This window comes from Crocuta crocuta, unplaced genomic scaffold (assembly GCF_008692635.1).
Source record: "Crocuta crocuta isolate KB4526 unplaced genomic scaffold, BGI_CrCroc_1.0 scaffold350, whole genome shotgun sequence".
NCBI classification, from domain to species: domain Eukaryota; kingdom Metazoa; phylum Chordata; class Mammalia; order Carnivora; family Hyaenidae; genus Crocuta; species Crocuta crocuta.
In genome coordinates, this window is record NW_027530506.1 from 71,915 (window position 1) to 89,600 (window position 17,686).

General features: G+C 39.5%; 1 protein-coding gene across 1 annotated transcript; it reads left to right on the forward strand.

The window, feature by feature from the left end:
* Positions 1-3,117: 3,117 nt before the first annotated feature.
* RTL4 (retrotransposon Gag like 4) lies at positions 3,118-3,969 on the forward strand. The gene has a single exon (XM_077766873.1). The coding sequence runs from the start codon at positions 3,118-3,120 to the stop codon at positions 3,967-3,969; it is 852 nt and encodes a 283-aa protein (XP_077622999.1).
* Positions 3,970-17,686: the final 13,717 nt, after the last annotated feature.

The window sequence follows — 17,686 nt, forward strand, 5'->3', positions numbered from 1 at the left end:
ATAAAAGTGACATTGTATGATTTGCATTGGGCAAATGCTTATAATTTTAGCAGGTGTTTCACCAATGATACATAATTAGAAAAATGAAATGCTCTGGCCCCTTGAATACATAATTCTGTAAAGAAACAGGAGACTGCTATAAATAGTCTGGAACTGCTGAGGGTAGAGGGAAAGGGCAGAAAGCAGGAGCAGAGAAAAAGTTATAACCATACTTTCCAAACAAAAGGAGAATTTGGTAGAGGGGTCCATACCCCTTATCTCCAATTCTGAAATCAAAAAGCTCTGTAAAATGGAAGACATTTTTTCATTAATTTGGTGTCAAATCTGACCCAAACTGACATAAAATTAGTCTTTATCTCTTTTAGTATGAATATTTAGACATTTATTTTCCTGCAGAAATGTTAATTGCCTAATTATGGGATGTTTTCCCAGATACCACTGGGAGTGTTATATAATAAACAATACATATTCTGTGTTACCTTTCAAAAATTAAAAAAAAAATTAAATTCTAAAACACAGATGACAGACTGTGTACCTAGAAAAATGATATCTAACATTTATGAAGCACCTGCCATCTGCATGGAGCTGTGCTAATCTCTTTTCATCTCATTTAATCCTCACAACACTATGAGGAAGGTATTAAAATCACCTCCATTTTAAAATTTGGAAACTGATTCTCAGAGAGGTTAAGTAACATTCCAGAGTCACACAACTTTTGGCCAAGCCAGGATTTGGACCTAGATCAGTCTACCTCTAGAACCTACATGCTAAACTCTTGCACTCTACTGTCTGAGAGAGAAGAGCAGTTGTAAAGAACAGTGTGGGCTCTTTGCTGGTTTTATGCAGAAGTAGAATAGGCTACCACCTATTCTATGTCATTAGAATGTCTCCTACTTCCAAATGTGTCCCCTTCCCATTCTTACTTCTCTATAATCTTGTAATATGGCTTTATTCCTTGAGGTGGCTTTTCTCACAGGGACCACCGACATCAGAAATCTGGGCAGCTTGCTAAAGTACAGATTCCTGGTATTCACCCAAGACCTATTGAATAGAAGGCCATTGAATAGGAATTGTTGGCTATTGGGACCAAGTTGATTCTTATGCACATTAAAATTTGAGGAAAAAGTGAATTCCCTGAGAAAGGCCAATCATTAACCCTTATTAATTAATTAACATGTTATCTTTCAATTGACACCCAGATGGATTGGCAGCAATAAATTCATGGATGGGCACCTGGAAAGTGGAAATATATACTAGATTTGTGAGATATGGAAAGGAAGAAAGAAAGAATATGACAGTATCTCCCTACTTTGGTAATATGTGATAAGGGAAGAGCCTCACCAACAATATTGTTACCTGCATTGGAACAACTTGGGGAACTTCTCTCTCTCTCTCTCTCTCTCTCTCTCTCTGCCACTCTGAGTGCCCATCTACTATCTCATTGATACTCACCACACCTTTCTGAAATAGACAAGATAGTCATCCTCATTAAATGAAAGGGGGAAATTGAGACCCAAATGAGCTCTTCTGTCATACAACAGATTAATGCTAGTGGTTGGTTAAGTTTCTGGCCACCAATCTTATACAATTTCAGTCTTCCAATAATCTCTTCCATAGATCTAGAGAGGAGAAGCCATCAAACCTAGAGAATCAAGTCTTACATTCAAGGATATTTGCCCTCTAGTGGCCAATTTAAATACAATTAAATGGCATGTTACACAAGGGAAGGGCAACAACAAAAAAAAGGAATTGTGCTGCTCAATAGTTCAACTGATATGCCATATGTTTGGGGCTAGTTTTTAACCTTAATGAGTTGGTTTATTCTTATTATCAATGCAAGGATGACTACTAAACATTTTGATCTTTATACTTCTATGAATATTCTATTCTTGTTTACTACATTTCCAACTTCACCTCTTCATCTTGCCTGTGACGGCTTAATCATCTCCACAACAACCAAATGTGACCTTAGATAAGGACTATGAATCTAAAAAAATATAGATTAACTACCACTGCAGCAATCAGATAGCCACAGCAATGCAGGATTGGAGCACTGAGGTTAAAGTCCAACCCGTGATTATTCCAATTAGGAATAAATGCTCTTTAGATAAGTGTTTCTCTCTTGGGGCGCCTGGGTGGCTTAGTCGGTTAAGCGTCTGACTTTCGCTTAGGTCATGATCTCACGGTTCGTGGGTTCGAGCCCCGCGTCAGGCTCTGTGCTGACTGCCAGCTCAGAGCCTGGAGCCTGTTTCAGTCTGTGACTCCCTCTCTCTCTGACCCTCCCCTGCTCACGCTGTCTCTCTCTCTCTCTCCTAGAAATAAATAAAACATTTAAAAAAAAAAGGTAAGTGTTTCTCTCAAATTTCAATGCACATTTGAATCACCTGGAAAATCGGTTTAAGTGGAATACTAATTCAGGAGGTCTGGAGTGGAACCTAAGAGTCTGCATTTCTAAGAGTCTCCCTGGTGATGTTGATGGTGCTGGTTCCCAGATCACATTTTATATAGGAAGGGGCATGAACCATAATCATGCCCAAGTAGCATGTACAAATGAACACATTTGTGGTCCTAGAGGAAGTGCCATTTCACACAGCAGTACTGATGAGCATGCAGCTCTGATATTAAGTAGTTGTGTGACCTTGGTAAACATCTTTACCTTTCTGGGTCTCTGTTTTCTCTTTCATGAAATTATGACTTTGNGGGTTGTAAAATTCTTTGATTCTCTGATAGAAAGGGGTACTTTAGAATGAAAGGCTTAGTTTGAGGGCAAATTTACCCTATATTATATACAAGGAGGGGGGTGGGGAGAAAAATCTGTGACTTTTGTATTCGTCTTCTTAATTCCAAATCCTCTATGTGTCCTAAGGTAATTTGTCACTTCTGAATATACAGAACATCGACATTCTCCATAAGAAGAGACAACATTGAGTAGTGGACAATTTTGGCATCTCTCAAATTCATCTCTGTTTCCCCTTGTGACTGTTTCATAGCTAGCAGTTTTGGCTACTTGCTTATGATACTATCTCTCAGATAACAGAGGAAGCCCTACTGTCTGCCCATTGGTTTCAAATACTGGCACTCAATTCTACTTAGTCTCACTTGATTCCAGAAGATACAATGGAGAAGTACATAGAAACACCACCTACCTTGCAGGTAGAGCATTCCTCCCTTCAGGCAGAAAACCCGTTTCTGCAGCCACAAATACAGCATCTGACAGAAGAGAACCCTGATATGAGGGGCCAAATCATGCCCACCCTGGACACCCCAATGATGTCTGTACCCTGCTCACTTGAGCATCTCTCTCAGTTTCATGATGACCCTGACAGTCTCTCAGGGTTTCTCGCACAGGTGACTACCTACCTGACAACTGTCAAGATCCCGAATCCTGTAGATGATATCCAAGTCAAGTTCTTTTTTAACTACCTATCTCAGAAGATGGAAAGTTGTGGAGTCATATCCGGGCCTGACCAGAACACTCTGATGAAACAATATGAAAAGTTTGTTCTTGAGTTCAAGCAATCATTTGGTGAGCCTACAAAACAGGAAACAGACCCTCTGAATAAAGAGGACAACTCCTGTCAGCAAGATGCTTCTACTTTCAAGCTTCTTGCTCAAAATCTGAGCTGTAATGAAACTAATCAGAGTGATCACTTCCAAGAGGGAATAGCTGACTCCATCCAGGATGAAGTGAGTGACACAGATATGATGGACAACCTTCCAGACCTGATCACTCAGTGTATTCAGTTGGACAAGAAGCGTAGTGACAGGCCAGAGCTTCTACAGTCAGAGACCCAGCTCCCAGTGTTGGCTTCTCTGATCCACCACCAACCCTTTTCTGCCTCCACAGATATACCACCCAAGGAAGAACCTATACAGTTGCGTGNAGCTGTGCCTCTACTGCAGCCAGGCTGGTCACTTCACAAGAGATTGCCTAGCCAAACGTTCTCGAGCCCCAGCAAGGATAAGTAACCCAACTCGCCAGTAAGAGAGCCCAGGCAGGTCACTTTGTAAACTTATATCCCTCTCACTTCCAGCCTTATTAATTTATATCCTGCACTAACATTTAAAATACAGGTGGGGAACCATGATACCACTTCATAGACAGTCATGAACTCATGTGATTTTCGGAATTTAAATAACCAGATCTTGTTTATTTGGTGACCCATCACCAAACCAAACTAAACCAAATCCAGCAATGATGAAAACAATTCACAGACACTTTCTGGATTTAGAACCAATAACCCAAGAAACTCTGTAGGCAAAGCTGGCCAGTCTGAGCCAATGAAAACATCCCTGGAAGTACATTGGGAACTCCATTCCCTCTAATGAATGAGATCTGGGTTGAGTTTCTTGGCTTAAGTCTTCTATGCCTAAGATTAGGCCCAAAACTTTCACCTTCACCCTCATTAATATATATTCTAGTTCCCTGTTGGTTTCGGACCTTTGGTTGAATTCCTAACTGCATCCCATATCCTACCAACATTTTTCTTTTCTTTTCTTTTTTCATATCCTACGAACATTTTTCTACTGGAGGCTGGAACCTGCTCCAACTATTGCCGAGAGTCCAGCTTCAACACAAACCAACACTCATAGAAACACATCTCTACTACCTTTCCATACAGCTATGCATTTTGTTGCCATTTAAAGACTTCTGCTTACCCCCCAAAATGGATTTCTTGGCTATTGACTAACCAGATGGCATGGCCCCTTGAACACTGATTGGAACTGTTGGTCTACTTCCTTGACAACTAGCCCTTCAGGCAGGTACATGTTTTAGCCAGGCCCTACTATTTCCAGATTCCTCCCCCCTTCCCCAACAACCTATTTTAGGTTATAGTATGTCTAATGGCCAAGTCAAAATGGTCTAGGATAATGACATCTGACAAATATTTATTGAGAGTTGGGAAAGGAGTCTTATCATAATTACTGTGTCTATTGTACCTGGATGGTCTATTATACTGCCCATTGATGTTGAGTTCTATACCCTTATGCACCACCTCTGGGGAGCCTCATCTAGTTGAGAATCTTGAAAAGCAATTAATGGTAGACTACTCTCTGAACCATCCCATCTGAAAAAATCCTGGGACAAATACATCAACACCATCCATACATAAAGCTCAAGAAGAAGTGAGAGTTTGATGTGTGGTTTTGGCACACATCAGCTCTGTGTATGGATTCCTAATGCTTCTGCACAAAAGTAGTGTCATGTTGGAGAAACACAATTTTCTAAAATGTTAAGAAGGTACGGTGACAATTGATGTTTGCTGGTAATAATCAGTCCTCTGTTCCCTGCTTCTTGATGCTGATATATGTCCCCATAATTGATTTCCTGAAGAAAAATCAGTAATTGCATATTCCCTAGCAGCCATCAAGGCCTCTCAGAATATGAAGTGTCATTGTACTTTGGCCTTGTTCCTGGAGAATGATAATAACTTTGATAGTACTTAAACCCAGCCAAGACCTTACCATTTTCATCCTGTAGCACTAACAAATAGATTGTTTTGTCCATCAATGCCTCACTAACCACTGTGCCAATCCTTATTTGCATTCACAAGGGGTCTCCTTTATCAACAGTTTGCTATACATACACCTTACTCCATATGCTCTATAACAAGGAGACCAGTTGTGCCAAGAAATTCCCACTGTGGTACTGTGATTGTATGAAAGTCTCTAACAAGTAGATCTTTTTGAAATTTAAGTGTCTCTGGGATTGCCTGGAGGAATCCTGATATAGCACCACCAATTCTGTAATAAAGGACTAACCCAATAGCCTCCAGTCACTTTCCTTACTGAACTTAGTATGGCCCCAGAATGCTGATGGAAGCATTCATTTGGCTTCATCACCAATCTTTCTTTATCTTAGGGATACAATTTGTCTTTGTGTGCTCTTTCACAAAGATACATCACCTTATTTCTTGTTTGGACTTTCCCTCTGCAGCAACATCATCTTCTTCTCCAAAGTATCTTCAGATTTCATAGCCACTCAGAACAGATAATTAATTCTAGGCTATAAAATCTCCCATTTCTAGAAGCCCCTTGTTGAGGAATTCTCAGCCAAGAAATTCTTGTTTTCTATGTGATACAATCCAACAGCCATACTGAGCATATGAATAAGATACTGGGATAATGCTTTACTGTCTACTAATTAGCAACCATTTTATTTACCACTTCAAAATTTTGTTATAATGACACCATCCACTTCAACTAAACTAAACTCCTTAGCATAGAGTTCTACAGATGTTTCCCCCAAACATATACCAAAGTGAACTTCTCTGAGAGTGAAATTAATTAAAATCTACTGAGAACAGATGACATGTAACGTACTTAAAGATGTAGTCTGCAACTACAAAGGCTTGACTTGGGGAGCACCAGGTCCAATCAAGATTGTACTTTTAAGGAGGCAGATCTGTTACATGATTGATGTCATCTAGCAAGATAAAATCTAATGATTTTATGATAAGTCTGAAGAAAGAATTGTTAACAAGAGAATGGTCTTCAGGGAGTCTAGAAAAGGTGGGCAATGAAAGAGCATCATAGGGCATCAGTAATATAGTAATCTGTAGACTAAGAGAGGAGATGTCGACCAAGAGATCATTTGGTAGGTCTATGTACAGTGAAGTGGAGGCACCAGGCCATCCCAGTTTGTGTTATTAGCCATTAAGATTGCCACTAAACTCCTCTTGCTGTGACCCCATGCTCTAAGAAGTAATCGGATTGTAATTATGTTCCCATATAAACTTTGTTGTGGGGAGAAAATTTGCTAACCAGTTGACATGAGTATTCTAGCCTACTTTGCAGTTAATTCTCATTATAAATAAATAAATTGGCTTTGGCTTATACATTACCTTTTTTGTGGGTTTTAATGGCATTGATTCTTCAGTTCCTAATCATTACTGAGAACATTGGAGAAAAAAAATAAGATTTTCACTATGCAAAGTCAGCACCACAGTATGAACCATATTGAGTCCACTGAAGATTGTCCTCCCTGGTAGCTTTACATCAACAATCATCCTTCCTCTTTATCTCTCTCATTTTGTCTCCAGCTGTAATAAAATTCCAAAATGCCTGTGGTTTTTAATTCTTGCAGTTACCTTCACTCACACCCAGAAGCATGATACCTGCTACTAAGTAATTGCTTCTTACAATACTACATGGTTCAGTCTAACCACTAGAATATACAATCATGGATGAAGACTTAACACATGACTATAGACATGAGCCCCTGATAACCACCTTCAAAGAGGGAGAACTGTATAATTGTTCTAACACTCACCATCTTTATTCTGTCCAGAGGACAGTGACCCATGCTGTCAGTGCCTTTACCTCTATCTAGGATAGTAAAACAGATATCACCCTTTTCTTTACTCTGGAAGATCTTTTCCACCCAGCATTATCTAGCCTATAACCAAAATAGTCATTTTTGAAACAAAATAGAGCATTTAGGATATACCAGCATCTTGGCAAAATCTAACACCACATATCTTTGGACAAACTCTGGGAGCTTATATCACATCCGTAAAGCTTTCTATATTGGTGGGTATGTTTCACTGCCTCCCTATGAAGCTTCAGGTCTCACTTGGCCAAGAGAATGAAAAAGCTTTCAAGGGAGTTTAGCATCATGGATCCTCAGTATCATCTCCAAGCATGATTCACTGCACACATTTTAATAACAAAAGTCCCAGAAGTGAGTTACACCATTTAGTAGAGTCAGTAGGAATATCTTGGTACTTAGACCATGCTGTCCAGTTTTGATTGCCACTATAACTTTGAACATTTATGCACTAAATTATTGGTATTACTTCCTGGTATTGGCTTTGGTTCTTGAGTTTACTTGAAACTGCTTCCTGCACACTGATTTCTAGTACATATCTAACATGGCTCTGGTTCTCTTATTGGTCCAGTTCAGCAATAAGCCAGTTGTGACTGTATTCCATCAATCCCATTTGCTTCATAATAATCCACTGGAGAGTCATATAGAATTTCAGTTTTTCCTATGCATGGATGACTCATCCCTTTGGGCATAAGGTCTAGCTTTGTGTGCATCTAAAGAAAGGGAACTAATACTTGGTGAATGCCTACTTTAGGCCAGGCTCTGTGCTGAGTGCATTAATTTGTTAATGATACTTAAGTCCACATTACTAAAAAATGGAATATACAATTTTGGCATTTAATGCTCACCACACCTTTATAAAGTCAGTATTATAAATTCATTTTAAACATAGTGGGCCCTCATGTGTTCACCCACATAAACTAGTAATTTCTCCAGCATGCCCTTTCCAAATCTTCTCTAACTGTACTCTGTCTTTAGTGAAGGACAATCATTACAAGTATATGCAGAATTCCAGGCATGGACACAAAATAAATTTGGACAAGATAATATTTTTTATTACTGATGCTTTTAAAAATGACATCTGGGGGTATTCCTGGGTGGCTCAGTCAGTTAAGCCTCCAACTGTTGGTTTCAGGTCTGGTCATGATCTCATGGGTTCGGTTTGTGAGTTAGAATCCCACGTCAGGCTCTGCACTGACAGCACAGAGCCTGTTTGGAATATTCTCTCTCCCTGTCTCTCTCTGCCCCTTCCCTGATTGCTCTCTCTGTCTCTCTTTCTCAAAATATGTAAATAACCTTTTAAACAAATGGCCTCCAGTAACTCTGGGGCATTTTTTAGTTTTATCAGAATCTTGAGAGAAGAGTCATTGTGGACCCTTCCCTGAAAGCTGCAATTCTCTTTCCTGAGTTGTACTGGTGACATAAATTCTGCTACTCTAAAAATTTAGCTGGAATATTTTAATAAATATGTATCCTTAAAACAACACTGAAGCTCATTTTTCTTCTCTCTCACAATGTTGTCCTATAGTTTTTCCCCATGGACATTCCAAATAATAATAAAAAGAGTTACTATTTACTGACCACTTACTACATACATGCTAGGCATTATATTCTTTGATTTATGTACATTTTCACTTTCAATTTGCATAATGACTCATGTATATATTTCTTATTATTACTTCTATTCTGCAGATGAGAAAATAGAGGTTTAGACTACTTAAGGAAATTTTTCGTGGACATAGAGCTGGTAAGTAAGAGGCAAGACTCAAATCTACATATATGTAACAACAGAGCCCATATTTCTACATAGGACATTTCTATCTGTCTATAACTACCACCTGTGGTCTAAATCCAGCCTACTGCCTGTTTTAAAAATAAAATTTTATTGGCATTTGGCCAAACTCATTTATTTGCATGTTGTCCATGGGTGCTTTCATGCTAGGACATGTATGGCTCACCAAACCAAAAATACTTACTGTCTGGTCCTTTACAGAAAAAGTTTCCTGACACATGATCCACAATATATTGAAGTATGAAATCAGACCATGTCACTGTTTATATTTCTCCTTTCTTTTTTTTAAATTTTTAAAAATGATTTACTTATTTCTGAGAGAGAGAGAGAGAGAGAAAGAGAGACAGCGTGAGCAGGGGAGGGACAAAGAGAGAGGGAGACACAGAATCTGAAGCAGGCTCCAGGCTCTCAGCTATCAGCATGGAGTCCGACACAGGGCTCAAACCCACGAACCGTGAGATCATGACCTGAGCCAAAGTCAGACGCTTAACCAGATGAGCCACCCAGGCACCCCTATACTTCTCCTTTCAAATGGCCTATTTAACCCTATGGGTTTTTTTGTTTGTTTGTTTGTTTCTTGCCTCTAAATCCCATATTTATGATGAAACAATGGGGTTTTGTAGAGGCTTGCTTATGGTGCTTTGAGTAGTCTAAATAAATGAATTTCACTGGTGCCTTTTATCAACGTGCATACTTTCTGCATCAAACAACTCTAAGACATTGTCAGATGTGGTTGTGGGGGGTATTTGCTATTTGCTTCCCCAGCAAGCATTCTACTTTTGCGAATGGACCCTAATTTTCATACAGAGATTCAACTTCTTTCCCACTTCAGTCCACATTCCTGAATGAAATTTCACCTCCAGCCCCAAGACCCAGGCCTAAATCAATGGTCAGACAGAATTTTCCTGGCAACTGTGACTACACCAAGTGTGGGCTTGTATCCTAAACTTATCCAATCAGAGTGAATTTTATGGCTTTTCTTGGAAATGTTGGACAAGTCCTCATTTTTTTTTCTGCTGGAATGGGATATAGAAAGATATAGTCTGGATTACTGTTGACAGCCATTTCTGACTAAGACAGGAGAGCCCATTCAAGAATATAGATATCCTGAGGAAGCAGAACTGAGAGGTAGAGAGAAACCAAATCCTTTTGGCAATTTTTGAATCACTGACTCTAGCTATGCCTGAGGGTGTTTAGCCAAGTAAATTAATAAAATCTTTTTATGGAGGCATATTAGGTAGAGTTTTCTGTGTTTTGAAACCCAGAGTTCTGAAAAAATGATTTTCCCTACTAAAACTATACGTTTTTAGCCCAATATATCAATTTGACTAATCAATTCCTAGTAATGGGGGGAGGGGGAGAGTTCTTAGACTGTACTAATGGTATTAGGCAATCTTAAGCACTCTGCCCCACTTCTAATCCTCTAATACAGAAACTCCCAACTTCTATGTCAGGCAAATCTTTGTGGATCTACTGGATTCATGAGTTTTGTTTGGCTTACTGGGTAGATAGAGAGTGGCCCTGTGTAGACCAATCACCTTCCAAAAGGATTATAAGTTTCTGCCTCAAAGTCCTGTCATTATTTTGTAAACAAATATGAGATGGCTACTTAGGGTTTGGGAAGCAGGTTGTGGCCCAAGGCCTTTCCCATAATCAACACCTCACCTTTTCCAAGTATATAGCAAGACAACAAAGTATAGTGGTTAAGAGTGGGGAACTCTGGAGCCAGACTGTGAGAGTTCAAATGTTGGCTCTAGGTCTCACTAACTGGATAAAATTTTGTAGTTTCCTTAACCTCTCTGTGCCTCAGTTTCTTATTCTATATAAGGTTATATGAATATTTTTTAAAAATTTAACATTGTGTCTGACATATATTAAATGATATAGAAGTACTTGTTAAGCAACCACAAAAAAATTAATAAATGGCAAAAAGTACTACAGACATTTGAAGGATATATACAAAGGGTCTGTTAGAATATACATTCTCCTAAACCATATAACACATGATGGAAACAACAGCACAGATATCTTTGGATGAGAAAGGATATTTAACTCTATACCCAGAATCAGTTATTCTTGTCAAATTCTCAATCCCATATCATGGATTCTTCTTTTACGCATTGAAACTGTTGTAGAAGTGGCTTGCTTGGAGGATACATCTGGATGAACTAAACATAATGGTCTATCCCCTTTCTAACCAAGGATGCATTTCTACTTCTTTCTCATTACCTAATCCCTCAAATGACATGGGTCTCAATTTAAGAGATGTACTTTTGTTTTGTTTCAGCAACCTAGAAAGGACTAGGTTAGAGGTGTTCAAATTTCTTCTGCTCTCTCCTACATTCCTTACTCTCCCTCTAGCCACCACAAACCACAATTCAAGTCATAATTAAAAACTGACTCTGTGCCTAGCACAATGCCATCAGCTGTAAGAGACTCAAAGAAATGGAAGGCAAGGTCTTAAGACTTCAAAATCTTAAAAATATGGTTGAGGACATAAGCAGGAAACAGAAAACAATGCAAGTGTATATCTGATTTGGTTTTAAACTTTCACAGCCATCAAGGTCACTTGTCAGGTCTTGCCCCATCCCTGGGCACTGCAGCTCTTGGCCCTCCTCCTGCTGGATTCCCTTGCCCTCATATATTCAGGCCTATACTAGCCAACACTGACCACAGAGCAGAGTTTTAAGGAGGTCCATCCTAACACCAGGGCTGGCTATATAGTTTGTGGAGACCAGTGTGAAAGGAGGATGTAGAATCTCTAGTATAAAAAGCAGAAGGGGGGCACCTGGGTGGCTCAGTCGGTTAAGCATCTGACTTCAGCTCAGGTCATGATCTCGTGGTTTGTGGGTTCAAGCCCTGCGTCGGGCTCTGTGCTGACAGTTCAGAGCCTGGAGCCTGCTTCGGATACTGTGTCTCCCTCTCTCTCTGCCCCTCCCTGATCATGATCTGTCTCTCTCTCAAAAATAAATAAACATCTTTTTTAAAAATTAAAAAAAAATTAAAAGCAGGTGGGGAGCCTGGGTGCCTCAGTTGGTTAAGCCACCGGCTCTTGATTTAGGTTCAGGTCATGATCTCACGAACTGTGTGTTCGCGCCTTTGCTGACAGTATGGAACCTGTTTGAGATTCTCTCTCTCTCCTTCTTTCTCTCTCTGCCCTTCCCTGCCCCATCGAAGTAAATAAACTTAAAAACTTTTTAATGTTTATTTATTTTTGAGACAGAAAGAGACACAGCATGAGCAGGGGACGGACACAGAGAGAGGGAGACACAAAATTTGAAGCAGACTTCAGGCTCTGACCTGTCAGCACAGAGCCCTATGTGGAGCTTGAACCCACGAACTGTGAGATCATGACCTGAGCAGAAGTCAGATGCTTAACTGACTGAGCCACCCAGGTGCCCCATAAAATAAACTTAAAAAAATAAATAAATAAAAAGCAAGAAAGAAGGGAGGTGGAGGGGATGGGTGAAATAGGTGATGGGGATTAAGGAGTGCACTTGTCATGATGAGCACCGGGCATTGTATGGAAGTATTGAATCTCTATATTGTACACCTGAAACTATTATTATACTATATGTTAACTAACTAGAAATAAAATAAAATCTTAAAAAGCAGGAAGTGACATTAAAGACATTAAAATATAACATGATTTTGTTTCTTATTCAGTTTCTCTTTCCCTGCCATAATGTCTTTTTTCTCAAAATTTTTTAATTTTGAAAAATTTAAAACGTACAGCAAACCTAAAATAAAGTACGGTGGAAACCTGATATAACTTTGTATTAGCTTTTGAGGCTGCTACAACAAATTACCACAAATGTGGTGGCTTGAAACAACAGAAACCAAATCTCACAGTTTTGGAGGCCAAAAACCTGAAATCAAGGTGTTGGAGAGCCAAGCACTTCTATGGAAGAATCTTTCATTGCTGCTTCTGGATTCTAGTAGCTCCTGGTAATCCTTGTCTTGAGGTAACTCCAATCTCTGCCTCTGCACCATTTAAACGACAACCCTTTAACTAGATTTGCCGATTTTAAACATTTTGCCAGCTTTGCTTTCTCTTTCTCTCTCCCTCTCTCTCTCTCCTCCCCACTCCCTTCCCTCCCTCCGTATGTGTGTGAAAATTGTAAATATCATGGCACTTCAGCTCTAAATAATTTAGCAGACATCCCCGGAGAATAAAAATTTATTCTACATGACATTTAGGAAATTTAACATTAATTCAATAGTATCATCTTCTATCCAGTCCATAATTAATTATTTCATGTATCCTAAAATTGTCTATTACAGCTTTATTTATGATTCAGGATTGAGTTAAGGTCCCTTCCCCCCTTGAATAGTCTCTGGCTATTTTTGTTGCTAGCTTATATTCCTGACATTAATAATCTCAAACAGTCCAGTCAGTTCTATCATGTAGAATATCCCACATGGAGGAATTTACTGGTAGTTTCTCTGATTATATTCAGATTAACTATTTTGAAAAAGTCCACTGCATAGGTAATGTGGTGAACTTCCCACTGTATCATGTAGGCCTACAATGTTGGTTTGGCCCTATAATGATATTGTGTTTGATCCCATGGTTACATGGGTGGTCCACCGGCTCTCCATATTGTAAATAATACCTTTTTTTCCCCTTTATAGTTGAAATTAGTTGCATGGTGTTATCCTGAGACCTTTTGACTATCTGCTCCCAACAACTTTTACCCAATGGTTTTAGGTCCCAATGATCATCTCTGCTAGCTCTTGTTAATACACCAAGGGATGTAAAATGGTGACTTACTCTACCATTCCTTCTACAGTTATTAGCTAGCATTCTTCTATAAAGGAGACCTTCCATTCCTTCCTTCTCTTCCCTGCCACTGTCTCCCCTTTCACTATGGACTCAAAAATTGTTTTTGTTTTGTTTTTACCATCCAGTGTGATATGAGCATTCTTTCTTACTGGTGTTCCAAGATTTTTTTTAATCATTTCCTTTCTTTTTCAAGAACATCTTCAGCCATCTTTTGCGGTAGGTCTGCTGCCAACAAATTTTCTTAGTTTGCCTTCATCTAAGAATTTCTTAATTCCTGAAGGATATTTTTCCTGGATGTGGAATGTACGGTTGATAGTTCTTCTCTTTCAGCACTTTAACAATCTTGTGCCACTTCCTTCTGGCCTCCATGATTTCTGATGAGAAATCTGCTGTAATTTGAACTGGGATTTTTGTTTTTGTCCACTCTGGGTCAGGTTTTATTTCTCCCTTTTAGTTGTTTAATATTTTCTTCTGTCTTTATTATTTTAAGTGTATTTATTTATTTTGAAGGGGGAGGGACAGAGGGAGGGAGAAAAAGAGAGAATCCCAATCAGGTCCCACGCTCAGCATGGAGCCTGATGCAAGGGCTTGATCCCAGGACCATGATATCATGACCTGAGCCAAAATCAAGAGTTGGACGCTTAACCGACTGAGCCACCCAGGCTCTCCTCTTCTGTGTTCAGTTGTTTTGGCATGAATTTCTTTAGATTTATCTACTACTAGCATGTCAATCCTTTATTTTGAACCCAGTAACCTCTGTATGAATGTAACCTTCCCTGCGAAGAACCTACATTAAGCTTTGTCATTAATTTAAGACCAAGTGTAAATAAATGTATCACCCACTGTGGGATTGGTGTGGTAGCCAGGCAAAGGGCACATAAAGAGGAAGCAGGATCTAGGGAAAGTAAACTTCCCCATCTGAGGGTTTTGCTATTAGCTTTGAGTACTCAGAGACCTGACCTTTACTCTCGTGCTGACTGCTATTTGAACTGACAAGTGTTTTGATGTTGCCCCACAATGATCTCTCCCTGGCTAGAAAAATGTCAAGCCCATTTTTCTCCTGAGGACAGTGTTAAGAAAATCAATGAAGTGGCCAAGCCCAGACATGCTGGCCTGGGAGACTCTGTACAGTAACATTTTATTAATACAAACAATTATATTTCCAAAACACAGGGCATTATTCCCAGGCTAACATAGCAGTCCCTGAGCCCAGTTCAGTGTTGAAACTGGAAAAATGTTGCTAGCCTTATAATGCCTTTGCTGTATATATTTTTCTGTCAAAGACTGGGGACCTGGCCTTTTACATGTCCTCTAGATTTGCATCTAGACACTATCTTAGTAATTTAGACTTGTTGAGACAAGTGTTTTGGAAATACTACCTCAGTGGCAGTTCTTTTCCCCAGGAAAAATTAATGCACTATGTATGTGTCACAGGTGGGAATTTTAATAAAGTTACTGTTCATTTGGGGAGTGTAGACAAATTAATTTTTGATGGCCCTAAGGCTGGAAAAATTACCACATATGTCAGTGCCTATTTTTGATATATGGCCTTGATTAACACCCAGATGCCTAGGCATGCAGGGAGCGGAAAGTGAGAGGTAAGGTGGAGCCTGACATCTGCATCCTTGCCATGAGCTTTATTTGGGGTGACAGGATACAATTAAAGAAATTAATACTTACTGAAGTCCCACTATGTGCCAGGCATGACAGGGAGGCAGAAATGGCTAAGACAAAGCCCCTGCCTTTAAGGGGCTTATGACATGGCAGGGTAGATGAGACCTTTGGTAGTGATGATAGGTATAATGAAGGTCAGAGCAGCCTTTAACTGAGTGCTTACTGTTTACTCAGTACTCTACTTAGTGTTTTACAGGCATTATGTCATTTACTTCAAGAACCCTATAAAAAATCTGGAAGAGATCTCCAAAAGTCAAACAATTCAAGTGTTTCTCAAACTGGAGGGATTTGAGAGAGCTGGAAGTCAATTAGGGATCCTAAAACCACATGGCAGTGATGAGGCCAGCACTGTGCTCTGAGAATTGATAAAGGGAGCAAGGCAAGGTAGCTTTTCTAACTGTCGGTCTCCAGTGCTGTCTCCAGGTCAACTTCTCCCAACCAACAAGGAGGCTGAAAGTCACATGTTTCAAAATACTGGTTGATGTCAGCACTGCTGTAAAAATAAACTTCAGATTTGAATTTGGTAGACAGGGCCTTCCACCTCATTTCTATCCATTCTTTGGACAATCACTTATTAAGCAATGATGAGCAAAGTGCTGTTAGTCATGTTCAGAAAAGGTAAAGATAAATAAGACATGGTCCCTATACTCAAATTATTTTCTAAGGCAGGGGTGGACAAACTTTCTGTAATGATTCAGATAGTGAATGATTTATAAACGTTGAGGGCCAGGTAGTATCTGTTATAACTGCTCAACTCTGCCATTGTAGTGTGAAATTAGTCATAGATAATACATATACAAATGGGCCAATAGAATCTTATTTACAAAAATAGGCAGTGGGTGGGAGTTGGCATGTGGACCAGAGTTTGCTGACTCCTCTTCTAAGCCCTGGTTCTTAACCTTGGCCGCACATTAGAATCTCCTAGAGAGGGGTGCCTGGGTAGCTCAGTCATTTCAGCGCCTGACTTTAGCTAAGGTTATGATCTTACAGTTTGTAAGTTCAAGCCCCGCATCAGGGCTCTGTGCTGACAGCTCAAAGCCTGGAGCCTGCTTCAGATTCCTTGTCTCCCTCTTTCTCTGGCCCTCCCCCACTCACACTCTGTCTCTGTCTCTCAAAAATGAATAAATGTTAAAAAAAATTTAAAAACAATCACCTGAAGAGCTTTAATAAATGCTGCTGTCTGGGTCTCACTCCTAAAGATTCTCATTTAATTGGTCTTGCATAGGGCTTGAATCAGGACGCTTAAAGGTCCCAGATGATTTTAATGTGCTGATAATATTAAGAACCTATGCTTAAAGGAAAACAGACTTGTTATTAGCACTAGTACAAAACAGGGGCCAGAATGAAAGTGTAAATAGGTACAATGGGAATGTAAAGAAAATAAACAACTGGTTTCAACTGAGGTAATTAGGTTAGTTTTCCTGGAGGGGATGGCACATGAGTTAGCAATGGTNGGCACATGTGTGAGCAAAGGTGGGGAAAAGGGCAATTCAGGCCACATTAGCACATTACTACTACTACTATCACTACCCATATGTATATACAAAGTTCTTGTCTAGATGCTTTATATGCATTAAGGCACCAAATCGTCACAACAGCCCTCTGAGGCAGGTATTATTGCCATTAAAAAATATTTTTCTAAATTTTATTTATTTATTTTGAGAGAGACAGAGTTGCAAGCAAGGGGAGGGGCAGAGAGAGAGGGAGAGTGGGAGAATCTCAAGCATGCTCAGAGCACAGAGCCCGATGTGGGGCTAGAGCTCACAAAATTGTGAGATCATGACCTGAGCCAAAATCAAGAGTCAGACGCTTTACTGACTGAGCCACCCAGGTGCCCCTGTTGCCTTTTTTTTTTTTNAAATGTGATAAAATGGGACGTAAATAATAGGAACAATAAACACAGAATACAGGATAATTATTATCTATGGTACCAACAAAAGGGACAAAGGGATAAGATAGACTAGGAGCACATAAGAAGATGTAAGTTTGTTGGTGATGTCTTAGTTTTTTTTATTGGGTAGTAGGTTCACAGATGTTCATCATATTGGCTTTATAATTACATAAATAAAAAAGCAAACAAACATAAATAAATCTGTTCATTGGC